Source organism: Hypanus sabinus, chromosome 26, assembly GCF_030144855.1.
Source record: "Hypanus sabinus isolate sHypSab1 chromosome 26, sHypSab1.hap1, whole genome shotgun sequence".
Lineage (NCBI taxonomy): Eukaryota > Metazoa > Chordata > Chondrichthyes > Myliobatiformes > Dasyatidae > Hypanus > Hypanus sabinus.
The window spans coordinates 30,516,253-30,543,663 of NC_082731.1; the positions used below are offsets into that span (position 1 = coordinate 30,516,253).

At 51.4% G+C, this 27,411-nt stretch overlaps 1 protein-coding gene across 3 annotated transcripts in view; it reads left to right on the forward strand.

Annotated features, from left to right (window-relative positions):
- The window catches only part of pnkp (polynucleotide kinase 3'-phosphatase), an 87,904-nt gene that overhangs the window by 12,507 nt on the left and 47,986 nt on the right, over positions 1-27,411 (forward strand). For all 3 annotated transcript variants that reach the window (XM_059950751.1, XM_059950752.1, XM_059950750.1), the window contains exon 4: positions 21,162-21,241. In XM_059950751.1, coding sequence (XP_059806734.1) covers positions 21,162-21,241 — 80 coding nt within the window. The remainder of the gene's footprint in view (positions 1-21,161; positions 21,242-27,411) is intronic.

Here is a 27,411-nt window from a genome sequence, read left to right on the forward strand (position 1 = left end):
GGGTTTATATATAGTATAACAGATCCCCGGGAGTGGGTTACAGGCTGGGATCTGATCCCAGGGTTCGGGGATTTATATATAGAATAACAGATTCCCAGGAGTGGGTTACAGGCTGGGATCTGATGCAGGGGTTCCGGGTTTATATATAGAATAACAGATCTCCGGGTGTGGGTTACAGGCTGGGATCTGATACCGGGTTTCAGGGGGTTTATATATAGAATAACAGATCCCGGTGAGTGCGTTACAGGCTGGCATCTGATCCCGGGGATCAGGGGGTTTATAAATAAGTTAACATCCCTGGGAGTGGGTTACAAGCTGGGATTTGATCCAGGGGTTCAGGGGGTACATATAGTATAATTGATCCCTGGATGTGGGTTACAGTCTGGGATCTGATCCAGAGTGTATGGGTTTATATATAGAATAACAGATCCCCGGGAGTGGGTTACAGGCTGGGATCTGATCCAGGGGTTCAGGGTGTTTATATATAGAATAACAGATCCCCGGGAGTGGGTTACAGGCTGGGATCTGATCCAGGGGTTCAGGGTGTTTATATATAGAATAACAGATCCCCGGGAGTGGGTTACAGGCTGGGATCTGATCCAGGGGTTCAGGGTTTTTTTTATATGGAATATCAGCCCTGGGAGTGGGTTACAGGCTGGGATCTGATCCTGGGTTTCAGACGGATTATATTTAGGATAACAGATCCCCGGGAGTGGGTTACAGGCTGGGATCTGATCCCGGGGATCAGGGGGTTTATATATAGAATAACAGATCCCCGGGAGTGGGTTACAGGCTGGGATCTGATCCTGGGGATCAGGGGGTTTATATATAGAATAACAGATCCCCGGGAGTGGGTTACAGGCTGGGATCTGATCCAGGGTTTCAGGGGGTTTATATATAGACTAACAGATCCCCGGGAGTGGGAAACAGGCTGGGATCTGATGCAGGGGTTCCGGGTTTATATATAGAATAACAGATCTCCGGGTGTGGGTTACAGGCTGGGATCTGATACCGGGTTTCAGGGGGTTTATATATAGAATAACAGATCCCGGTGAGTGCGTTACAGGCTGGCATCTGATCCCGGGGATCAGGGGGTTTATAAATAAGTTAACAGATCCCTGGGAGTGGGTTACAAGCTGGGATTTGATCCAGGGGTTTCAGGGGGTATATATAGTATAATTGATCCCTGGAAGTGGGTTACAGGCTGGGATCTAATCCAGGAGTTCTGGGGTTTATATATAGAATATCAGATCCCTGGGAGTGGGTTACAGGCTGGGATCTGATCCAAGGGTTCAGGGTGTTTATATATAGAATAACAGATCCCCGGGAGTGGGTTACAGGCTGGGATCTGATCCAGGGGTTCAGGGTTTTTTTTATATGGAATATCAGCCCTGGGAGTGGGTTACAGGCTGGGATCTGATCCTGGGTTTCAGACGGATTATATTTAGGATAACAGATCCCCGGGAGTGGGTTACAGGCTGGGATCTGATCCCGGGGATCAGGGGGTTTATATATAGAATAACAGATCCCCGGGAGTGGGTTACAGGCTGGGATCTGATCCTGGGGATCAGGGGGTTTATATATAGAATAACAGATCCCCGGGAGTGGGTTACAGGCTGGGATCTGATCCCGGGGATCAGGGGGTTTATATATAGAATAACAGATCCCCGGGAGTGGGTTACAGGCTGGGATCTGATCCTGGGGATCAGGGGGTTTATAAATGGGTTAACAGATCCCTGGGAATGCGTTACCGGCTGGCATCTGTTCCCTGGTTTCAGGGGGTTTATATATATAACAGATCCCCAGGAGTGGGTTACATGCTGGGATCTGATCCAGGGGTACACTTTTTTTTATATATGGAATAACACCCCAGGGAGTGGGTTACAGTCTGGGATCTGGGGTTTATATAGAGAATAACAGATCCCCAGGACTGAGTTACAGGCTGGGATCTGATCCAGGGGTTCGGGGGGTTTATATATAGAATAACAGATCCCCGGGAGTGGGTTACAAGCTGGGATCTGATCCAGGGGTACACTTTTTTTTATATATGGAATAACACCCCTGGGAGTGGGTTACAGTCTGCGATCTGGGGTTTATATAGAGAATAACTGATCCCCAGGACTGAGTTACAGGCTGGGATCTGATCCAGGGTTTATATGTAGAAACAGGCTGTGATCTGGTCCAGCGGTTCGGGGGGGTTTATAAATAGGTTAACAGATCCCCGGGAGTGTGTAACAGGCTGGGATCTGATCCCTGGGATCAGGGGGTTTATAAATGGGTTATCAGATCCCTGGGAATGCGTTACCGGCTGGCATCTGTTCCCTGGTTTCCGGGGGTTTATATATATAACAGATCCCCAGGAGTGGGTTACAGGCTGGGATCTGATCCCTGGGTTCAGGGGGTTTATATACAGAATAACAGATCCCTGGGAGTGGGTTACAGGCTGGGATCTGATCCAGGGGTTCAGGGGGTTTATATATAGAATAACAGAACCCCGGGAGTGGATTACAAGCTGGGATCTGATCCAGGGGTTCAGGCGGTTTATATATAGGATAACACATCCCCGGGAGTGCGATACAGGTTTGGATCTAATCCAGTGGTTCAGGGGTTTATATATAGAATAACAGATCCCCGGGAGTTAGTTTCAGGCTGTGATCTGATCCAGGGGTTCAGGGGTTTGTTTATATGGAATATCAGCCCTGTGAGTGGGTTACAGGCTGGGATCTGATCCAGGGGTTCAGGGGGTTTATATATAGGATAACAGATCCCCTGGGAGTGGGTTACAGGCTGGGATCTGACCATGGGGATCAGGGTGTTTATAAATGGGTTAACAGATCCCTGGGAATGCGTTACCGGCTGGCATCTGTTCCTTGGTTTCCGGGGGTTTATATATATAACAGATCCCCAGGAGTGGGTTACAAGCTGGGATCTGATCCAGGGGTACACTTTTTTTTATATATGGAATAACACCCCTGGGAGTGGGATACAGTCTGGGATCTGGGGTTTATATAGAGAATAACAGATCCCCAGGACTGAGTTACAGGCTGGGATCTGATCCAGGGGTTTAGAGGGTTTATATAAAGAATATCAGATCCCTGGGAGTGGGTTACAGGCTGGGATCTGATCCAGGGGTTCAGGGGGTTTGTATATAGAATAACAGATCCTTGGGAGTGGGTTATATGCTGGGATCTGATCCTGGGGTTCAGGCGGTTTATATATAGAATAACAGATCCCTGGGAGTGGGATACAGGCTGGGATCTGATCCCCGGGTTCAGGGGTTTATATATAGAATAACAGATCACAGGGAGTGCTTTTCAGACTGGGGTCTGATCCAGGGGTTCAGGGGGTTTATATATAGAATAACAGATCCCCGGGAGTGGGTTACAGGCTGGGTTCTGATCCCGGGGTTCAGGGTTTATATATAGAATAACAGATCCTTGGGAGTGGGTTACAGGCTGGGATCTGATCCAGGGGTTCAGGGGGTTTATATATAGAATAACAGAACCCCGGGAGTGGATTACAAGCTGGGATCTGATCCAGGGGTTCAGGCGGTTTATATATAGGATAACACATCCCCGGGAGTGCGATACAGGTTTGGATCTAATCCAGTGGTTCAGGGGTTTATATATAGAATAACAGATCCCCGGGAGTTAGTTTCAGGCTGTGATCTGATCCAGGGGTTCAGGGGTTTGTTTATATGGAATATCAGCCCTGTGAGTGGGTTACAGGCTGGGATCTGATCCAGGGATTCAGGGGGTTTATATATAGGATAACAGATCCCCTGGGAGTGGGTTACAGGCTGGGATCTGACCATGGGGATCAGGGTGTTTATAAATGGGTTAACAGATCCCTGGGAATGCGTTACCGGCTGGCATCTGTTCCTTGGTTTCCGGGGGTTTATATATATAACAGATCCCCAGGAGTGGGTTACAAGCTGGGATCTGATCCAGGGGTTCGGGGGGTTTATATATAGAATAACAGATCCCCGGGAGTGGGTTACATGCTGGGATCTGATCCAGGGGTACACTTTTTTTTATATATGGAATAACACCCCTGGGAGTGGGTTACAGTCTGGGATCTGGGGTTTATATAGAGAATAACAGATCCCCAGGACTGAGTTACAGGCTGCGATCTGATCCAGGGTTTATATGTAGAAACAGGCTGTGATCTGGTCCAGCGGTTCGGGGGGGTTTATAAATATAATATCAGATCCCCGAGAGTGGGTTACAGGCTGGGATCTGATCCAGGGGTTCAGGGGGTTTATATATAGAATAACAGATACCCGGGAGTGGGTTATAGGCTGGGATGTGATCCTGGGATTCACGGGTTTTATATATAGAATAACAAATCCCGGGAGTGGGTTACAGGTTGGGATCTGATCCAGGGGTTCAAAGGGTTTATATATAGAGTAACAGATCCTTGGGAGTGAGTTACAAGCTGGGATTTGATCCAGGGGTACACAGATTTTTATATGGTATAACACCCCTGGGAGTGGGTTACAGGCTGGGATCTGATCCCAGGGTTCGGGGATTTATATATAGAATAACAGATCCCCAGGAGTGGGTTACAGGCTGGGATCTGATCCAGGCGTTCAGGGGTTTATATATAGAATAACAGATCCCCGGGTGTAGGTTACAATCTGGGATTTGACCCAGGGGTTCAGGCGGTTTATATATAGGATAACACATCCCCGGGAGTGCGATACAGGTTTGGATCTAATCCAGTGGTTCAGGGGTTTATATATAGAATAACAGATCCCCGGGTGTTAGTTTCAGGCTGTGATCTGATCCAGGGGTTTGTTTATATGGAATATCAGCCCTGGGAGTGGGTTACAGGCTGGGATCTGATCCTGGGGTTCAGGGGGTTTATATATAGAATAACAGATCCCCGGGAGTGGGTTACAGGCTGGGATCTGATCCAGGGGATCAGGGGGTTTATAAATGGGTTAACAGATTCCTGGGAATGCGATACCGGCAGACATCTGTTCCCTGGTTTCCGGGGGTTTATATATATAACAGATCCCCAGGAGTGGGTTACAAGCTGGGATCTGATCCAGGGGTACACTTTTTTTTATATATGGAATAACACCCCTGGGAGTGGGTTACAGTCTGGGATCTGGGGTTCATATAGAGAATAACAGATCCCCAGGACTGAGTTACAGGCTGCGATCTGATCCAGGGTTTTTATGCAGAAACAGGCTGTGATCTGGTCCAGCGGTTCGGGGGGGTTCATAAATAGGTTAACAGATCCCCGGGAGTGCGTAACAGGCTGGGATCTGATCCCTGGGTTCAGGGGGTTTATATATATAATAACAGATCCCCGAGAGTGGGTTAGAGGCTGGGATCTGATCCAGGGGTTCAGGGGGTTTATATATAGAATAACAGATCCACGGGAGTGGGTTACATGCTGGGATCTGATCCAGGTGTTTTCGGGGGGTTTATATAGAGAATAACAGATCCCTGGGAGTGGGTTACAGGCTGGGATCTGATCCAGGTGTTTTCGGGGGGTTTATATAGAGAATAACAGATCCCTGGGAGTGGGTTACAGGCTGGGATCTGATCCAGGGGTTCAGGGGGTTTGTATATAGAATAACAGATCCTTGGGAGTGGGTTACAGGCTGGGTTCTGATCCCGGGGTTCAGGGTTTATATATAGAATAACAGATCCTTGGGAGTGGGTTACAGATTGGGATCTGATCCAGGGGTGAAGGGCGCTTTTATATAGAATAACAGATCCCTGGGAGTGGGTTACAGGCTGTGATCTGATCCTGGGGTTCAGGGTGTTTATAAATAGAATAACAGATCCCCGGGAGTGGGTTACAGGCTGGGATCTGATCCCGGGGTTCAGGGTGTTTATATATGGAATAACAGATCCCTGAGAGTGTGTTACAGGCCGGGATGTGGTCCAGGGGTTCAGGGGGTTTATATATAGAATAACAGATCCCCGGGAGTGGGTTACAGGCCGGGTTCTGATCCTGGGGTTCAGGGAGTTTATATATAGAATAACAGATCCCCGGGAGTGGGTTACAGGCTGGGATCTGATCCAGGGGTTCAGGGGTTTATATATAGAATAACAGATCCCTGGGAGTGGGTTATATGCTGGGATCTGATCCAGGGGTTCAGGCAGTTTATATATAGGATAACTGATCCCCGGGAGTGGGTTACAGGCTGGGATCTGATCCAGGGGTTCAGGGGGTTTATATATAGTATAACAGATCCCCGGGAGTGGATTACAGGCTGGGATCTGATCCCAGGGTTCGGGGATTTATATATAGAATAACAGATTCCCAGGAGTGGGTTACAGGCTGGGATCTGATCCAGGCGTTCAGGGGTTTATATATAGAATAACAGATCCCCGGGTGTAGGTTACAATCTGGGATTTGATCCAGGGGTTCAGGCGGTTTATATGTAGGATAACACATCCCCGGGAGTGCGATACAGGTTTGGATCTAATCCAGGGGTTCAGGGGTTTATATATAGAATAACAGACCCCCGGGAGTTAGTTTCAGGCTGTGATCTGATCCAGGGGTTCAGGGGGTTTATATATAGAATAACAGATCCCCGGGAGTGGGTTACAGGCTGGGATCTGATCCTGGGTTTCAGACGGATTATATTTAGGATAACAGATCCCCTGGCATGGGTTACAGGCTGGGATCTGATCCAGGGGTTCGGGGGGTTTATATATAGAATAACAGATCCCCGGGTGTGGGTTACAAGCTGGGAACTGATCCAGGGGTTCAGGGGGTTTATATATAGAATAACAGAACCCCGGGAGTGGATTACAAGCTGGGATCTGATCCAGGGGTACACAGGATTTTTTTATATAGAATATCAACCCTGGGAGTGGGTTACAGGCTGGGATCTGATCCCGGGGATCAGGGGGTTTATATATAGAATAACAGATCCCTGGGAATGCGTTACCGGCTGGCATCTGTTCCCTGGTTTCAGGGGGTTTATATATATAACAGATCCCCAGGAGTGGGTTACAGGCTGGGATCTGATCCAGGGGTTCTGGGGTTTATATACAGAATAACAGATACCCGGGAGTGGGTTATAGGCTGGGATGTGATCCTGGGATTCACGGGTTTTATATATAGAATAACAAATCCCGGGAGTGGGTTACAGGTTGGGATCTGATCCAGGGGTTCAAAGGGTTTATATATAGAGTAACAGATCCTCGGGAGTGGGTTACAAGCTGGGATTTGATCCAGGGGTACACAGATTTTTATATGGTATAACACCCCTGGGAGTGGGTTACAGGCTGGGATCTGATCCCAGGGTTCGGGGATTTATATATAGAATAACAGATCCCCAGGAGTGGGTTACAGGCTGGGATCTGATCCAGGCGTTCAGGGGTTTATATATAGAATAACAGATCCCCGGGTGTAGGTTACAATCTGGGATTTGACCCAGGGGTTCAGGCGGTTTATATATAGGATAACACATCCCCGGGAGTGCGATACAGGTTTGGATCTAATCCAGTGGTTCAGGGGTTTATATATAGAATAACAGATCCCCGGGTGTTAGTTTCAGGCTGTGATCTGATCCAGGGGTTTGTTTATATGGAATATCAGCCCTGGGAGTGGGTTACAGGCTGGGATCTGATCCTGGGTTTCAGACGGATTATATTTAGGATAACAGATCCCCGGGAGTGGGTTACAGGCTGGGATCTGATCCCGGGGATCAGGGGGTTTATAAATGGGTTAACAGATCCCTGGGAATGCGTTAGCGGCTGACATCTGTTCCCTGGTTTCCGGGGGTTTATATATATAACAGATCCCCAGGAGTGGGTTACAGGCTGGGATCTGATCCAGGGGTTCGGGGGGTTTATATATAGAATAACAGATCCCCGGGAGTGGGTTACATGCTGGGATCTGATCCAGGGGTACACTTTTTTTTATATATGGAATAACACCCCTGGGAGTGGGTTACAGTCTGGGATCTGGGGTTTATATAGAGAATAACAGATCCCCAGGACTGAGTTACAGGCTGCGATCTGATCCAGGGTTTATATGTAGAAACAGGCTGTGATCTGGTCCAGCGGTTCGGGGGGGTTTATAAATAGGTTAACAGATCCCCGGGAGTGCGTAACAGGCTGGGATCTGATCCCTGGGTTCAGGGGGTTTATATTTAGAATAACAGATCCACGGGAGTGGGTTACATGCTGGGATCTGATCCAGGTGTTTTCGGGGGGTTTATATAGAGAATAACAGATCCCTGGGAGTGGGTTACAGGCTGGGATCTGATCCAGGGGTTCGGGGGGTTTATATATAGAATAACAGATCCCCGGGTGTGGGTTACAGGCTGGGATCTGATCCAGGGGTTCAGGGGGTTTGTATATAGAATAACAGATCCCTGGGAGTGTGTTCCTGGTGGGTTCTGATCCCGGGGTTCAGGGTTTATATATAGAATAACAGATCCCTGGGAGTGGGTTATATGCTGGGATCTGATCCTGGGGTTCAGGAGGTTTATATATAGAATAACAGATCCCTGGGAGTGGGTTACAGGCTGGGATCTGATCCCGGGGTTCAGGGGTTTATATATAGAATAACAGATCACAGGGAGTGCGTTTCAGACTGGGGTCTGATCCAGGGGTTCAGGGGGATTATATATAGAATAACAGATCCCCGGGAGTGGGTTACAGGCTGGGTTCTGATCCCGGGGTTCAGGGTTTATATATAGAATAACAGATCCTTGGGAGTGGGTTACAGATTGGGATCTGTTCCAGGGGTTCAGGGGGTTTATATATAGAATAACAGATCCCCGGGAGTGGGTTACAGGCCGGGTTCTGATCCTGGGGTTCAGGGAGTTTATATATAGAATAACAGATCCCCGGGAGTGGGTTACATGCTGGGATCTGATCCAGGTTTTTTTCGGGGGGTTTATATAGAGAATAACAGATCCCTGGGAGTGGGTTACAGGCTGGGATCTGATCCAGGTGTTTTCGGGGGGTTTATATAGAGAATAACAGATCCCTGGGAGTGGGTTACAGGCTGGGATCTGATCCAGGGGTTCAGGGGGTTTGTATATAGAATAACAGATCCTTGGGAGTGGGTTACAGGCTGGGTTCTGATCCCGGGGTTCAGGGTTTATATATAGAATAACAGATCCTTGGGAGTGGGTTACAGATTGGGATCTGATCCAGGGGTGAAGGGCGCTTTTATATAGAATAACAGATCCCTGGGAGTGGGTTACAGGCTGTGATCTGATCCTGGGGTTCAGGGTGTTTATAAATAGAATAACAGATCCCCGGGAGTGGGTTACAGGCTGGGATCTGATCCCGGGGTTCAGGGTGTTTATATATGGAATAACAGATCCCTGAGAGTGTGTTACAGGCCGGGATCTGGTCCAGGGGTTCAGGGGGTTTATATATAGAATAACAGATCCCCGGGAGTGGGTTACAGGCCGGGTTCTGATCCAGGGGTTCAGGGGTTTATATATAGAATAACAGATCCCTGGGAGTGTGTAACAGGCTGGGATCTGATCCAGGGGTTCAGGCAGTTTATATATAGGATAACTGATCCCCGGGAGTGGGTTACAGGCTGGGATCTGATCCAGGGGTTCAGGGGGTTTATATATAGTATAACAGATCCCCGGGAGTGGATTACAGGCTGGGATCTGATCCCAGGGTTCGGGGATTTATATATAGAATAACAGATTCCCAGGAGTGGGTTACAGGCTGGGATCTGATCCAGGCGTTCAGGGGTTTATATATAGAATAACAGATCCCCGGGTGTAGGTTACAATCTGGGATTTGATCCAGGGGTTCAGGCGGTTTATATGTAGGATAACACATCCCCGGGAGTGCGATACAGGTTTGGATCTAATCCAGGGGTTCAGGGGTTTATATATAGAATAACAGACCCCCGGGAGTTAGTTTCAGGCTGTGATCTGATCCAGGGGTTCAGGGGGTTTATATATAGAATAACAGATCCCCGGGAGTGGGTTACATGCTGGGATCTGATCCTGGGTTTCAGACGGATTATATTTAGGATAACAGATCCCTTGGCATGGGTTACAGGCTGGGATCTGATCCAGGGGTTCGGGGGGTTTATATATAGAATATCAGATCCCCGGGAGTGGGTTACAGGCTGGGATCTGATCCTGGGTTTCAGACGGATTATATTTAGGATAACAGATCCCCTGGCATGGGTTACAGGCTGGGATCTGATCCAGGGGTTCGGGGGGTTTATATATAGAATAACAGATCCCCGGGTGTGGGTTACAAGCTGGGAACTGATCCAGGGGTTCAGGGGGTTTATATATAGAATAACAGAACCCCGGGAGTGGATTACAAGCTGGGATCTGATCCAGGGGTTCAGGGGGTTTATATATAGAATAACAGAACCCCGGGAGTGGATTACAAGCTGGGATCTGATCCAGGGGTACACAGGATTTTTTTATATAGAATATCAACCCTGGGAGTGGGTTACAGGCTGGGATCTGATCCCGGGGATCAGGGGGTTTATATATAGAATAACAGATCCCCGGGAGTGGGTTACAGGCTGGGATCTGATCCCGGGGATCAGGGGGTTTATATATAGAATAACAGATCCCCGGGAGTGGGTTACAGGCTGGGATCTGATCCTGGGTTTCAGACGGATTATATTTAGGATAACAGATCCCCTGGCATGGGTTACAGGCTGGGATCTGATCCAGGGGTTCGGGGGGTTTATATATAGAATAACAGATCCCCGGGTGTGGGTCACAAGCTGGGAACTGATCCAGGGGTTCAGGGGGTTTATATATAGAATAACAGAACCCCGGGAGTGGATTACAAGCTGGGATCTGATCCAGGGGTTCAGGGGGTTTATATATAGAATAACAGAACCCCGGGAGTGGATTACAAGCTGGGATCTGATCCAGGGGTACACAGGATTTTTTTATATAGAATATCAACCCTGGGAGTGGGTTACAGGCTGGGATCTGATCCCGGGGATCAGGGGGTTTATATATAGAATAACAGATCCCCGGGAGTGGGTTACAGGCTGGGATCTGATCCCGGGGATCAGGGGGTTTATAAATAGGTTAACAGATCCCTGGGAATGCGTTACCGGCTGGCATCTGTTCCCTGGTTTCAGGGGGTTTATATATATAACAGATCCCCAGGAGTGGGTTACAGGCTGGGATCTGATCCAGGGGTTCTGGGGTTTATATACAGAATAACAGATACCCGGGAGTGGGTTATAGGCTGGGATGTGATCCTGGGATTCACGGGTTTTATATATAGAATAACAAATCCCGGGAGTGGGTTACAGGTTGGGATCTGATCCAGGGGTTCAAAGGGTTTATATATAGAGTAACAGATCCTCGGGAGTGGGTTACAAGCTGGGATTTGATCCAGGGGTACACAGATTTTTATATGGTATAACACCCCTGGGAGTGGGTTACAGGCTGGGATCTGATCCCAGGGTTCGGGGATTTATATATAGAATAACAGATCCCCAGGAGTGGGTTACAGGCTGGGATCTGATCCAGGCGTTCAGGGGTTTATATATAGAATAACAGATCCCCGGGTGTAGGTTACAATCTGGGATCTGACCCAGGGGTTCAGGCGGTTTATATATAGGATAACACATCCCCGGGAGTGCGATACAGGTTTGGATCTAATCCAGTGGTTCAGGGGTTTATATATAGAATAACAGATCCCCGGGTGTTAGTTTCAGGCTGTGATTTGATCCAGGGGTTTGTTTATATGGAATATCAGCCCTGGGAGTGGGTTACAGGCTGGGATCTGATCCTGGGTTTCAGACGGATTATATTTAGGATAACAGATCCCCGGGAGTGGGTTACAGGCTGGGATCTGATCCCGGGGATCAGGGGGTTTATAAATGGGTTAACAGATCCCTGGGAATGCGTTAGCGGCTGACATCTGTTCCCTGGTTTCCGGGGGTTTATATATATAACAGATCCCCAGGAGTGGGTTACAGGCTGGGATCTGATCCAGGGGTTCGGGGGGTTTATATATAGAATAACAGATCCCCGGGAGTGGGTTACATGCTGGGATCTGATCCAGGGGTACACTTTTTTTTATATATGGAATAACACCCCTGGGAGTGGGTTACAGTCTGGGATCTGGGGTTTATATAGAGAATAACAGATCCCCAGGACTGAGTTACAGGCTGCGATCTGATCCAGGGTTTATATGTAGAAACAGGCTGTGATCTGGTCCAGCGGTTCGGGGGGGTTTATAAATAGGTTAACAGATCCCCGGGAGTGCGTAACAGGCTGGGATCTGATCCCTGGGTTCAGGGGGTTTATATTTAGAATAACAGATCCACGGGAGTGGGTTACAGGCTGGGATCTGATCCTGGGTTTCAGACGGATTATATTTAGGATAACAGATCCCCTGGCATGGGTTACAGGCTGGGATCTGATCCAGGGGTTCGGGGGGTTTATATATAGAATAACAGATCCCCGGGTGTGGGTCACAAGCTGGGAACTGATCCAGGGGTTCAGGGGGTTTATATATAGAATAACAGAACCCCGGGAGTGGATTACAAGCTGGGATCTGATCCAGGGGTTCAGGGGGTTTATATATAGAATAACAGAACCCCGGGAGTGGATTACAAGCTGGGATCTGATCCAGGGGTACACAGGATTTTTTTATATAGAATATCAACCCTGGGAGTGGGTTACAGGCTGGGATCTGATCCCGGGGATCAGGGGGTTTATATATAGAATAACAGATCCCCGGGAGTGGGTTACAGGCTGGGATCTGATCCCGGGGATCAGGGGGTTTATAAATAGGTTAACAGATCCCTGGGAATGCGTTACCGGCTGGCATCTGTTCCCTGGTTTCAGGGGGTTTATATATATAACAGATCCCCAGGAGTGGGTTACAGGCTGGGATCTGATCCAGGGGTTCTGGGGTTTATATACAGAATAACAGATACCCGGGAGTGGGTTATAGGCTGGGATGTGATCCTGGGATTCACGGGTTTTATATATAGAATAACAAATCCCGGGAGTGGGTTACAGGTTGGGATCTGATCCAGGGGTTCAAAGGGTTTATATATAGAGTAACAGATCCTCGGGAGTGGGTTACAAGCTGGGATTTGATCCAGGGGTACACAGATTTTTATATGGTATAACACCCCTGGGAGTGGGTTACAGGCTGGGATCTGATCCCAGGGTTCGGGGATTTATATATAGAATAACAGATCCCCAGGAGTGGGTTACAGGCTGGGATCTGATCCAGGCGTTCAGGGGTTTATATATAGAATAACAGATCCCCGGGTGTAGGTTACAATCTGGGATCTGACCCAGGGGTTCAGGCGGTTTATATATAGGATAACACATCCCCGGGAGTGCGATACAGGTTTGGATCTAATCCAGTGGTTCAGGGGTTTATATATAGAATAACAGATCCCCGGGTGTTAGTTTCAGGCTGTGATTTGATCCAGGGGTTTGTTTATATGGAATATCAGCCCTGGGAGTGGGTTACAGGCTGGGATCTGATCCTGGGTTTCAGACGGATTATATTTAGGATAACAGATCCCCGGGAGTGGGTTACAGGCTGGGATCTGATCCCGGGGATCAGGGGGTTTATAAATGGGTTAACAGATCCCTGGGAATGCGTTAGCGGCTGACATCTGTTCCCTGGTTTCCGGGGGTTTATATATATAACAGATCCCCAGGAGTGGGTTACAGGCTGGGATCTGATCCAGGGGTTCGGGGGGTTTATATATAGAATAACAGATCCCCGGGAGTGGGTTACATGCTGGGATCTGATCCAGGGGTACACTTTTTTTTATATATGGAATAACACCCCTGGGAGTGGGTTACAGTCTGGGATCTGGGGTTTATATAGAGAATAACAGATCCCCAGGACTGAGTTACAGGCTGCGATCTGATCCAGGGTTTATATGTAGAAACAGGCTGTGATCTGGTCCAGCGGTTCGGGGGGGTTTATAAATAGGTTAACAGATCCCCGGGAGTGCGTAACAGGCTGGGATCTGATCCCTGGGTTCAGGGGGTTTATATATAGAATAACAGATCCACGGGAGTGGGTTACATGCTGGGATCTGATCCAGGTGTTTTCGGGGGGTTTATATAGAGAATAACAAATCCCTGGGAGTGGGTTACAGGCTGGGATCTGATCCAGGGGTTCGGGGGGTTTATATATAGAATAACAGATCCCCGGGTGTGGGTTACAGGCTGGGATCTGATCCAGGGGTTCAGGGGGTTTGTATATAGAATAACAGATCCCTGGGAGTGGGTTCCTGGTGGGTTCTGATCCCGGGGTTCAGTGTTTATATATAGAATAACAGATCCCTGGGAGTGGGTTATATGCTGGGATCTGATCCTGGGGTTCAGGAGGTTTATATATAGAATAACAGATCCCTGGGAGTGGGTTACAGGCTGGGATCTGATCCCGGGGTTCAGGGGTTTATATATAGAATAACAGATCACAGGGAGTGCGTTTCAGACTGGGGTCTGATCCAGGGGTTCAGGGGGATTATATATAGAATAACAGATCCCCGGGAGTGGGTTACAGGCTGGGTTCTGATCCCGGGGTTCAGGGTTTATATATAGAATAACAGATCCTTGGGAGTGGGTTACAGATTGGGATCTGATCCAGGGGTGAAGGGCGCTTATATATAGAATAACAGATCCCTGGGAGTGGGTTATATGCTGGGATCTGATCCTGGGGTTCATGGTGTTTATATATAGAATAACAGATCCCCGGGAGTGTGTTACAGGCTGGGATCTGATCCAGGGGTTCAGGGGGTTTATATATAGAATAACAGATCCCCGGGAGTGGGTTACTGGCTGGGTTCTGATCCCTGGGTTCAGGGTGTTTATATATAGAATAACAGATCCCCGGGAGTGGGTTACAGGCCGGGTTCTGATCCAGGGGTTCAGGGGTTTATATATAGAATAACAGATCCCCGGGAGTGGGTTACAGGCCGGGTTCTGATCTGGTGTTCAGGGAGTTTATATATAGAATAACAGATCCACGGGAGTGGGTTACATGCTGGGATCTGATCCAGGTGTTTTCGGGGGGTTTATATAGAGAATAACAGATCCCTGGGAGTGGGTTACAGTCTGGGATCTGGGGTTTATATAGAGAATAACAGATCCCCAGGACTGAGTTACAGGCTGCGATCTGATCCAGGGTTTATATGTAGAAACAGGCTGTGATCTGGTCCAGCGGTTCAGGGGGGTTTATAAATAGGTTAACAGATCCCCGGGAGTGCTTAACAGGCTGGGATCTGATCCCGGGGATCAGGGGGTTTATAAATGGGTTAAAAGATCCCTGGGAATGCGTTACCGGCTGGCATCTGTTCCCTGGTTTCCGGGGGTTTATATATATAACAGATCCCCAGGAGTGGGTTACAGGCTGTGATCTGATCCCTGGGTTCAGGGGGTTTATATATATAATAACACATCCCCGAGAGTGGGTTACAGGCTGGGATCTGATCCAGGGGTTCAGGGGGTTTATATATAGAATAACAGAACCCCGGGAGTGGATTACAAGCTGGGATCTGATCCATGGGTTCAGGGGGTATATATAGTATAATTGATCCCTGGAAGTGGGTTACAGTCTGGGATCTGATCCAGAGTGTATGGGTTTATATATAGAATAACAGATCCCCGCGAGTGGGTTACAGGCTGGGATCTGATCCTGGGTTTCAGATGGATTATATTTAGGATAACAGATCCCCGGGAGTGGGTTACAGGCTGGGATCTGATCCCGGGGATCAGGGGGTTCATATATAGAATGACAGATCCCCAGGAGTGGGTTACAGGCTGGGATCTGATCCTGGGGATCAGGGGGTTTATATATAGAATAACAGATCCCCGGGAGTGGGTTACAGGCTGGGATCTGATCCTGGGGATCAGGGGGTTTATATATAGAATAACAGATCCCCGGGAGTGGGTTACAGGCTGGGATCTGATCCTGGGGATCAGGGGGTTTATAAATGGGTTAACAGATCCCTGGGAATGCGTTACCGGCTGGCATCTGTTCCCTGGTTTCCGGGGGTTTATATATATAACAGATCCCCAGGAGTGGGTTACAGGCTGGGATCTGATCCAGGGGTACACTTTTTTTTATATATGGAATAACACCCCTGGGAGTGGGATACAGTCTGGGATCTGGGGTTTATATAGAGAATAACAGATCCCCAGGACTGAGTTACAGGCTGGGATCTGATCCAGGGGTTCGGGGGGTTTATATATAGAATAACAGATCCCCGGGAGTGGGTTACAAGCTGGGATCTGATCCAGGGGTACACTTTTTTTTATATATGGAATAACACCCCTGGGAGTGGGATACAGTCTGGGATCTGGGGTTTATATAGAGAATAACAGATCCCCAGGACTGAGTTACAGGCTGCGATCTGATCCAGGGTTTATATGTAGAAACAGGCTGTGATCTGGTCCAGCAGTTCAGGGGGGTTGATAAATAGGTTAACAGATCCCCCGGGAGTGTGTAACAGGCTGGGATCTGATCCCGGGGATCAGGGGGTTTATAAATGGGTTAAAAGATCCCTGGGAATGCGTTACCGGCTGGCATCTGTTCCCTGGTTTCCGGGGGTTTATATATATAACAGATCCCCAGGAGTGGGTTACAAGCTGGGATCTGATCCAGGGGTTCAGGGGGTTTATATACAGAATAACTGATCCCCAGGAGTGGGTTACAGGCTGGGATCTGATCCAGGCGTTCAGGGGTTTATATATAGGATAACACATCCTCGGGAGTGCGATACAGGTTTGGATCTAATCCAGTGGTTCAGGGGTTTATATATAGAATAACAGATCCCCGGGAGTGGGTTACAGGCTTGGATCTGATCCTGGGGATCAGGGGGTTTATAAATGGGTTAACAGATCTCTGGGAATGCGTTACCGGCTGGCATCTGTTCCCTGGTTTCCGGGGGTTTATATATATAACAGATCCCCGGGTGTGGGTTACAGGCTGGGATCTGATCCAGGGGTACACTTTTTTTTATATATGGAATAACACCCCTGGGAGTGGGATACAGTCTGGGATCTGGGGTTTATATAGAGAATAACAGATCCCTGGGAGTGGGTTACAGGCTGGGATCTGATCCAGGGGTTCAGGGGGTTTATATATAGAATAACAGATCCCCGGGAGTGGGTTACAGGCTGGGATCTGATCCTGGGTTTCAGACGGATTGTATTTAGGATAACAGATCCCCGGGAGTGGGTTACAGGCTGGGATCTGATCCCTGGTTTCAGGGGGTTTATATATATAACAGATCCCCAGGAGTGGGTTACAAGCTGGGATCTGATCCAGGGGTTCAGGGGGTTTATATATAGAATAACAGATCCCTGGGAGTGGGTTATATGCTGGGATCTGTCCCTGGGGTTCAGGGGGTTTATATATAGAATAACAGATCCCCAGGAGTGGGTTACAGGCTGGGATTTGATCCCGGGGATCAGGGGGTTTATATATAGAATAACAGATCCCCAGGAGTGGGTTACAGGCTGGGATCTGATCCAGGGGTTCGGGGATTTATATATAGAATAACAGATCCCCGGGTGTAGGTTACCATCTGGGATTTGATCCAGGGGTTCAGGCGGTTTATATATAGGATAACACATCCCCGGGAGTGTGATACAGGTTTGGATCTAATCCAGTGTTTCAGGGGTTTATATATAGAATAACAGATCCCCGGGAGTTAGTTTCAGGCTGTGATCTGATCCAGGGGTTCAGGGGGGTTTATATATAGAATAACAGTTCCCCGGGAGTGGGTTACAGGCTGGGATCTGATCCTGGGTTTCAGACGGATTATATTTAGGATAACAGATCCCCTGGCATGGGTTACAGGCTGGGATCTGATCCAGGGGTTCGGGGGGTTTATATATAGAATAACAGATCCCCAGGACTGAGTTACAGGCTGCGATCTGATCCATGATTTATATGTAGAAACAGGCTGTGATCTGGTCCAGCGGTTCGGGGGGGTTTATAAATAGGTTAACAGATCCCCGGGAGTGTGTAACAGGCTGGGATCTGATCCAGGAGTTCAAAGGGTTTATATATAGAATATCAGATCCCTGGGAGTGGGTTACAGGCTGGGATCTGATCCAGGAGTTCTGGGGTTTATATATAGAATATCAGATCCCTGGGAGTGGGTTACAGGCTGGGATCTGATCCAGGAGTTCTGGGGTTTATATATAGAATATCAGATCCCTGGGAGTGGGTTACAGGCTGGGATCTGATCCAGGAGTTCTGTGGTTTATATATAGAATATCAGATCCCTGGGAGTGGGTTACAGGCTGGGATGTGATCCTGGGATTCACGGGTTTTATATATAGAATAACAAATCCCGGGAGTGGGTTGCAGGTTGGGATCTGATCCAGGGGTTCAGGGGGTTTATATACAGAATAACTGATCCCCAGGAGTGGGTTACAGGCTGGGATCTGATCCAGGCGTTCAGGGGTTTATATATAGAATAACAGATCCCCGGGTGTACGTTACAATCTGGGATTTGATCCAGGGGTTCAGGCGGTTTATATATAGGATAACACATCCCCGGGAGTGCGATACAGGTTTGGATCTAATCCAGTGGTTCTGGGGTTTATATATAGAATAACAGATCCCCCGGGAGTTAGTTTCAGGCTGGGATCTGATCCAGGGGTTCAGGGGTTTGTTTATATGGAATATCAGCCCTGGGAGTGGGTTACAGGCTGGGATCTGATCCTGGGTTTCAGACGGATTATATTTAGGATAACAGATCCCCTGGCATGGGTTACAGGCTGGGATCTGATCCAGGGGTTCGGGGGATTTATATATAGAATAACAGATCCCCGGGTGTGGGTTACAGGCTTGGATCTGATCCTAGGGATCAGGGGGTTTATAAATGGGTTAACAGATCCCTGGGAATGCGTTACCGGCTGGCATCTGTTCCCTGGTTTCCGGGGGTTTATATATATAACAGATCCCCAGGAGTGGGTTACATGCTGGGATCTGATCCAGGGGTACACTTTTTTTTATATATGGAATAACACCCCAGGGAGTGGGTTACAGGCTGGGATCTGATCCAGGATTTAGGGGATTTATATATAGAATATCAGATCCCTGGGAGTGGGTTACAGGCTGGGATCTGATCCAGGGGTTCAAAGAGTTTGTATATAGAATATCAGATCCCTGGGAGTGGGTTACAGGCTGGGATCTGATCCAGGAGTTCTGGGGTTTATATATAGAATATCAGATCCCTGGGAGTGGGTTACAGGCTGGGATGTGATCCTGGGATTCACGGGTTTTATATATAGAATAACAAATCCCGGGAGTGGGTTACAGGTTGGGATCTGATCCAGGGGTTCAGGGGGTTTATATACAGAATAACTGATCCCCAGGAGTGGGTTACAGGCTGGGATCTGATCCAGGCGTTCAGGGGTTTATATATAGAATAACAGATCCCCGGGTGTAGGTTACAATCTGGGATTTGATCCAGAGGTTCAGGCGGTTTATATATAGAATAACACATCCCCGGGTGTAGGTTACAATCTGGGATTTGATCCAGTGGTTCAGGCGGTTTATATATAGGATAACACATCCCCGGGAGTGCGATACAGGTTTGGATCTAATCCAGTGGTTCAGGGGTTTATATATAGAATAACAGATCCCCGGGAGTTAGTTTCAGGCTGTGATCTGATCCAGGGGTTCAGGGGTTTTATATATAGAATAACAGATCTCCGGGAGTGGGTTACAGGCTGGGATCTGATCCAGGGTTTCAGGGGGTTTATATATAGACTAACAGATCCCCGGGAGTGGGTAACAGGCTGGGATCTGATGCAGGGGTTCCGGGTTTATATATAGAATAACAGATCCCGGTAAGTGGGTTACAGGCTGGCATCTGATCCAGGGGTTCGGGGGGTATATATAGTATAATTGATCCCTGGAAGTGGGTTACAGTCTGGGATCTGATCCAGAGTGTATGGGTTTATATATAGAATAACAGATCCCCGGAAGTGGGTTACAGGCTGGGATCTGATCCAGGGGTTCAGGGTGTTTATATATAGAATAACAGATCCCCAGGAATGGGTTACCGGTTGGGATCTGATACAGGGGTTCAGGGGATTTATATATAGAATAACAGTTCCCCGGGAGCGGGTTATAGGTTGGGACCTGATCCAGGGGTTCTCGGGGGTTTAAATTTAGAATAACAGATCCCCAGGAGTGGGTTACAGGCTGGGATCTGATCCAGGGTTTATGAGTTTATATATAGAATAACAGATTCCCGGGAGTGGTTTACAGGGTGGGATCTGATCCCGTGTTTCAGGGGGTTTATATATTGAATAACAGATCTCTGGGTGTGGTTTACAGTCTGGGATCTGATCCAGTGGTTGGTGGGGTTTATACATAGAATAACAGATCCCCGGAGTGGGTTACAGGCTGGGATCTGATCCCGGGGTTCATTGGGTTTATATATAGAATAACAGATCCTAGGGAGTGGGTTGCAGGCTGGGATCTGATCCAGGGGTTCTCGGGGGTTTATATATAGAATAACAGATCCCCGGGAGTGGGTTACAGGCTGGGATCTGATCCAGGGGTTCTCGGGGGTTTATATTTAGAATAACAGATCCCCGGGAGTGGGTTACTGGCTGGGATCTGATCCAGGGGGTTTATATATAGAATAACAGGTCCGTGGGAGTGTGTTACAGGCTGGGATCTGATCCAGGGGTTCAGGGGGTTTATATATAGAATAACAGATCCCCGGGTGTGGTTGACAGGCTGGGATCTGATCCAGTGGTTCAGGGGGTCTATATATTGAATAACAGATCCCTGGGAGTGGGTCACAGACTGGGTCCTGATACAGGGGTTCAGGGGATTTATATATAGAATAACAGATCCCCGGGAGTGGGTTACAGGCTGGGATCTGATCCCGGGGTTCAGGGGTTTATATATAGAATGACAGATCCCCGGGAGTGGGATACAGGCTGGGATCTGATCCAGGGGTTCAGGGGTTGATATATAGGATAACAGATCCCTGGGAGTGGGTTACAGGCTGGGATCTGATCCAGGGGTTCAGGGGTTGATATATAGGATAACAGATCCCTGGGAGTGGGTTACAGGCTGGGATATAACAAAGGCATTTGGGTGGGGAGGGAATTTATCCGTAGAATAGCTATTAACTATTACACACTGGGGTCTAATGAAAATAATCGCATCCCATTTCTGTCTGTCTAGTTTGCAGGGTTTGATATTGATGGGACAATAATCACAACAAAATCAGGAAAAGTTTTTCCCACTGGAGTGGATGACTGGAGGTACACGGCGCTGGGGAGCGGGGTCACTGCTGGAGGGGGAGGGGTCGCTGAGGGAGGGGGAGGGATCACTGAGGGAGGGGAGCGGGGTCACTGAGGGAGTGGAGTGGGGTCACTGAGGGAGGGGAGCATGGTCACAGGGTGGGGGAGGGGTCACTGAGGGAGCGGAGCTGGATCACTGAGGGAGGGGAGCAGTATCACTGAGGGAGGGGAGCGTGGTCACAGGGTGGGGGAGGGGTCACTGAGGGAGCGGAGCGGGATCACTGAGGGAGGGGAGCAGGATCACTGAAGGAGGGGAGCGTGGTCACAGGGTGGGGGAGGGGTCACTGAGGGAGCGGAGCGGCATCACTGAGGGAGGGGAGCAGGATCACTGAGGGAGGGGAGCGTGGTCACTGAGGGAGGGGAGCGTGGTCACTGAGGGAGGGGAGCAGGATCACTGAGGGAGGGGAGCAGGATCACTGAGGGAGGGGAGCATGGTCACAGGGTGGGGGAGGGGTCACTGAGGGAGCGGAGCTGGATCACTGAGGGAGGGGAGCAGTATCACTGAGGGAGGGGAGCGTGGTCACAGGGTGGGGGAGGGGTCACTGAGGGAGCGGAGCGGGATCACTGAGGGAGGGGAGCAGGATCACTGAAGGAGGGGAGCGTGGTCACAGGGTGGGGGAGGGGTCACTGAGGGAGCGGAGTGGGATCACTGAGGGAGGGGAGCAGGATCACTGAGGGAGGGGAGCGTGGTCACTGAGGGAGGGGAGCGTGGTCACTGAGGGAGGGGAGCAGGATCACTGAGGGAGGGGAGCAGGATCACTGAGGGAGGGGAGCGTGGTCACTGAGGGAGGGGAGCAGGATCACTGAGGGAGGGGAGCGTGGTCACTGAGGGAGGGGAGCAGGATCACTGAGGGAGGGGAGCGTGGTCACTGAGGGAGGTGGAGCGTAGTCACTGAGGGAGGGGAGCAGGATCACTGAGGGAGGGGAGCAGGATCACTGAGGGAGGGGAGCGGGATCACTGAGGGAGGGGAGCAGGATCACTGAGGGAGGGGGAGCGGGGATCACTGAGGGAGGGGAGCAGGATCACTGAGGGAGGGGAGCGGGATCACTGAGGGAGGGGAGCAGGATCACTGAGGGAGGGGAGCGTGATCACTGAGGGAGGGGAGCGTGGTCACTGAGGGAGGTGGAGCGTGATCACTGAGGGAGGGGGAGCGTGATCACTGAGGGAGGGGAGCAGGATCACTGAGGGAGGGGAGCGTGATCACTGAGGGAGGTGGAGCGTGATCACTGAGGGAGGGGGAGCGGGATCACTGAGGGAGGGGAGCGTGGTCACTGAGGGAAGGGGAGCGGGATCACTGAGGGAGGGGAGCGGGATCACTGAGGGAGGGTAGCGTGGTCTCTGAGGGAGTGGAGCGTGGTCACTGAGGGAGGGGGAGCGGGATCACTGAGGGAGGGGGAGCGGGTTCACTGAGGGAGGGGAGCGTGGTCACTGGGGGTGGGGTCACTGAGGGAGGGGAGCGTGGTCACTGAGGGAGGTGGAGCGGGATCACTGAGGGAGGGGAGCGTGGTCACTGAGGGAGTGGGAGTGGGATCACTGAGGGAGGGGAGCGGGATCACTGAGGGAGGGGAGCGTGGTCACTGAGGGTGGGGGAGGGGTCACTGAGGGAGGGGAGTGTGGTCACTGAGGGAGTGGGAGTGGGATCACTGAGGGAGGGGAGCGGGATCACTGAGGGAGGGGAGCGTGGTCACTGAGGGTGGGGGAGGGGTCACTGAGGGAGGGGAGTGTGGTCACTGAGGGTGGGGGAGGGGTCACTGGGAGGGGAGCGGGGTCACTGAGGGTGGGGGAGTGGTCTGAGGGAGGGGAGTGTGGTCACTGTGGGTGGGGGAGGGGTCACTGAGGGAGGGGGAGGGCTCCTTCGGGAGGGGAGAGGGGTCACTGCAGGAGGGGAGTGTGGTCTCTGAGGGAGGGGAGAGGGGTCAGTGAGGGAGGGGAGCGTGGTCTGAGAGGGGGAGGGGTCTGAGTGAGGGCAGAGGGATCACTGAGGGAGGGGAGCGTGGTCTGAGGGAGGGGGAGGGGTCTCTGAGGGAGGGGGAGAGGGGTCACTAAGGGAGGGGGAGGGGTGAGCGGTCACTGAGGGAGGGGGAGCATGGTCACTGATGGAGGGGGAGAGGGGTCACTGAGGGAGGGGGAGCGGGGTCTGAGGGAGTGGAGCGTGGTCACTGAGGGAGGGGAGTGGGGTCACTGAGGGAGGGGGAGCGTGGTCACTGAGAGAGGGGGAAGGGTCTCTGAAGGAGGGGAGCGTAGTCTGAGGGAGGGGGAGGGGTCTCTGAGGGAAGGGAGTGGGGTCACTGAGGGAGGGGAGCGTGGTCACTGAGAGAGGGGGAGGGGTCTCTGAGGGAGGGGAGCGTGGTCACTGAGAGAGGGGGGAGGGGTCTGAGGGAGGGGAGCGTGGTCTGAGGGAGGGGGAGAGGTCTGAGTGAGGGCAGAGGGATCACTGAGGGAGGGGAGCGTGGTCTGAGGGAGGGGGGAGGGGTCTCAGAGAGGGGGAGGGGTCTCTGAGGGAGTGGAGCGTGATCACTGAGGGAGTGGAGCGGGGTCACTGATGGAGGGGGAGAGGGGTCTGAGGGAGGGGGAGCGTGGTCTGAGGGAGTGGAGCGTGGTCACTGAGGGAGGGGAGTGGGGTCACTGAGAGAGGGGAGAGGGGTCACTGAGGGAGGGGGAGCGTGGTCACTGAGAGAGGGGGAAGGGTCTCTGAAGGAGGGGAGTGGGGTCACTGAGGGAGGGGAGCGTGGTCACTGAGAGAGGGGGAGGGGTCTCTGAGGGAGGGGAGCGTGGTCACTGAGAGAGGGGGAGGGGTCTCTGAGGGAGGGGAGCGTGGTCACTGAGGGAGGGGGAGGGGTCTCTGAGAGAGGGGGAGGTGTCTCTGAGGGAGGGGGAGGGGTCTCAGAGAGGGGAGGTGTCTCTGAGGGAGGGGGGAGGGGTCTCTGAGGGAAGGGAGTGGGGTCACTGAGGGAGGGAGCTGGATTAATGTCAGTGGGGATGCAGTCAGTGGCACTGGGGGAGAGGGGTCGCTGAGAGAGGGGAGAGGGGTTACTGAGGGAGTGAGCTGGATTAATGTCAGTGGGGATGCCGTCAGTGACACTGGGGGAGAGGGGCCACTAAGGGAGTGAGCTGGATTAATGTTAGTGGGGATACAGTCAATGACACAGGACACTGGGGGAGAGGGGCCACTAAGGGAGTGAGCTGGATTAATGTTAGTGGGGATACAGTCAATGACACAGGACACTGGGGGAGAGGGGTCGCTGAGAGAGGGGAGAAGGGTTACTGAGGGAGTGAGCTGGATTAATGTCAGTGGGGATGCCGTCAGTGACACTGGGGGAGAGGGGTCACTAAGGGAGTGAGCTGGATTAATGTTAGTGGGGATACAGTCAATGACACAGGACACTGGGGGAGAGGGGTCTCTGAAGGATGGGGAGAGGAGTCACTGAGGGACAAGGAGAGTGGTCACTGAGGGACTGGGGGAGAGGAGTCGCTGAGGGACTGGGGGAGAGGAGTCGCTGAGGGACTGGGGGAGAGGAGTCACTGAGGGACTGGGGGAGTGGGGTCACTGATGGTCTGGGGATTGGGGTCACTGAGGGACGTGGAGAGGAGTCGCTGAGGGACTGGGGGAGAGGAGTCACTGAGGGACTGAGGAGTGGGGTCACTGAGGGATGGGGGAGTGGGGTCATAGGAACTGGGGAGTGGGGTCACTGATGTACAAGGAGAGGGGTCACTGAGGGACGGGGAGAGGAGTTGCTGAGGGACTGGGGGAGAGGAGTTGTTGAGGGACTGGGGGAGAGGAGTCACTGAGGGACTGGGGGAGTGGGGTCACTGATGGTCTGGGGATTGGGGTCACTGAGGGACGTGGAGAGGAGTCGCTGAGGGACTGGGGGAGAGGAGTCACTGAGGGACTGAGGAGTGGGGTCACTGAGGGATGGGGGAGCGGGGTCACAGGAACTGGGGAGGGGGGTCACTGATGTACAAGGAGAGGGGTCACTGAGGGACAGGGAGAGGAGTCGCTGAGGGACTGGGGGAGAGGAGTCATTGAGGGACTGGGGAGAGGGGTCACTGAGGGTCAGGGAGAGGGATCACTGGGAGGGGAGAGGGGTCACTGAGGGAGGGAGCTGGATTAATGTCAGTGGGGATACATTCAGTGATTCAGGCACTGGGGGAGAGGGGTAACAGCGACTGGGGAGAGGGGTAACTGAGGGACAGGGGAGGGGTCAATGAGGGACGAGGGGAGGGGTCAGTGAGGGACAGTGGGAGTGAGAGGGATTAATAATGTAAGTGGGGGTTCAGTCAGTGACACTGTGGGAGAGGGGTCACTGAGGGAGGGAGCTGGATTGATGTCAGTGGGGATACAGTCAGTGTCCTGGGGGAGGTCACTGAGGGAGGGGGAGAGAGGTAACTAAGGGATTGGGGAGGGGATCAATGAGGGATGAGGAGAGGGGTCAGTGAGGGACAGTGGGAATGAGAGGGATTAATAATGTAAGTGGGGATGCATTCAGTGGCAATGGGGGAGAGGAGTCACTGAGATAGGGAGCTGGGTTATCGTCATTAGGGATACAGTCAGTGACACAGTGTTGGGGAAGAGGGATCACTGAGGGACGGTGTGAGGGAGCTGGAGTAACATCAGTGGGGATACAATCAGTGACAGAGAGCCCTGGGGGAGAGGGGTCACTGAGGGAGGGAGCTGGATTAATGTTAGTGGGGATACAGTCAGTGACACTGGGGGAGAGGGGTCACTGAGAGAGGGAGCTGGATTAATGTTAAGTGGGGATACAGTTAGTGGCACAGTGTCCTGGGGGAGAGGGATCACTGAGGGAGGGAGCTGGGTTATCGTCATTAGGGATACAGTCAGTGACACAGCGTTGGGGAAGATGAGTCACTTCTGGACGGTGTGAGGAAGCTAGATTAACGTCAGTGGAGATACAGTCAGTGAAACATTGTCCTGGGGTAGAGGGGTTACTGAGGGAGGGAGCTGGATTAATGTCAGTGGGGATACAGTCAGTGACACAGGGGGAGAGGGGGGAGGTGACTGAGGGAGGGGAGAGGGTTGACTGAGGGAGGGAGCTGGATTAACATCAGTAGCGAAACAGTCAGTGACACAGGACACTGGGGGAGAAGGGTCACTGAGGGAGGGAGCTGGATTAATGTCAGTGGGGATATAGTCAGTGACAGTGCCCTGGGGGAGTGGGGTCACTGTGGGAGGGAGCTGGATTAATGTCAGTGGGGATACAGTCAGTGACTCAGGCACTGGGCGAGAGGGGTCACTGAGGGATAGTTGGAGGGCGCTGGATTCATGTGAGTGGGGATACAGTCAGTGTCCTGGGGGAGAAGGGTCACTGAGGGAGGGAGCTGGATTAACGTCAGTGGGGATATAGTCAGTGACAGTGCCCTGGGGGAGTGGGGTCACTGAGGGAGGGAGCTGGATTAACGTCAGCGGGGATATAGTCAGTGACACTGGGGGAGAGGGGTCACTGAGGGACGGTGTGAGAGAGCTGGATTAACGTCAGTGGGGATACAGTCAGTGACGCAGTGTCCTGGGGGAGAGGGGTCACTGAGGGACAGTGAGAGGGGTCACTGAGGGACTGGGGGAGTGGAGTCATTGAGGGATGAGGGGAGGGGTCAGTGAGGGACAGTGGGAGTGAGAGGGATTAATAATGTAAGTGGGGATTCAGTCAGTGACACTGCGGGAGAGGGGTCACTGAGGGACGGGAGTGGGGTCACTGAGGGAGGGAGCTGGGTTATCGTCAGTGGGGATATAGTCAGTGACACAGTGTCCTGGGGTAGAGGGTTCACTGAGGGAGGGGGCTGGATTAATGTCTGTGGGGATACGGTCAGTGACACTGGGGGAGAGGGGTCACTGAAGGAGGGAGCTGGGTTATCGTCATTAGGGATACAGTCAGTGATAGGACGCTGGAGAGAGTGGTCTCTGAGGGACGGTGTCAGGGAGCTGGAGTAACATCAGTGGGGATACTGTCAGTGACACAGTGTCCTGGGGGAGAGGGGTCACTGAGGGAGGGAGCTGGATTAATGTCTGTGGGGATAGAGTCAGTGACACTGGGGGAGAGGGGTCACTGAGGGAGGGAGCTGGATTATCGTCAGTGGCGATACAGTCAGTGACACTGGGGAGAGGGGTCACTGAGGG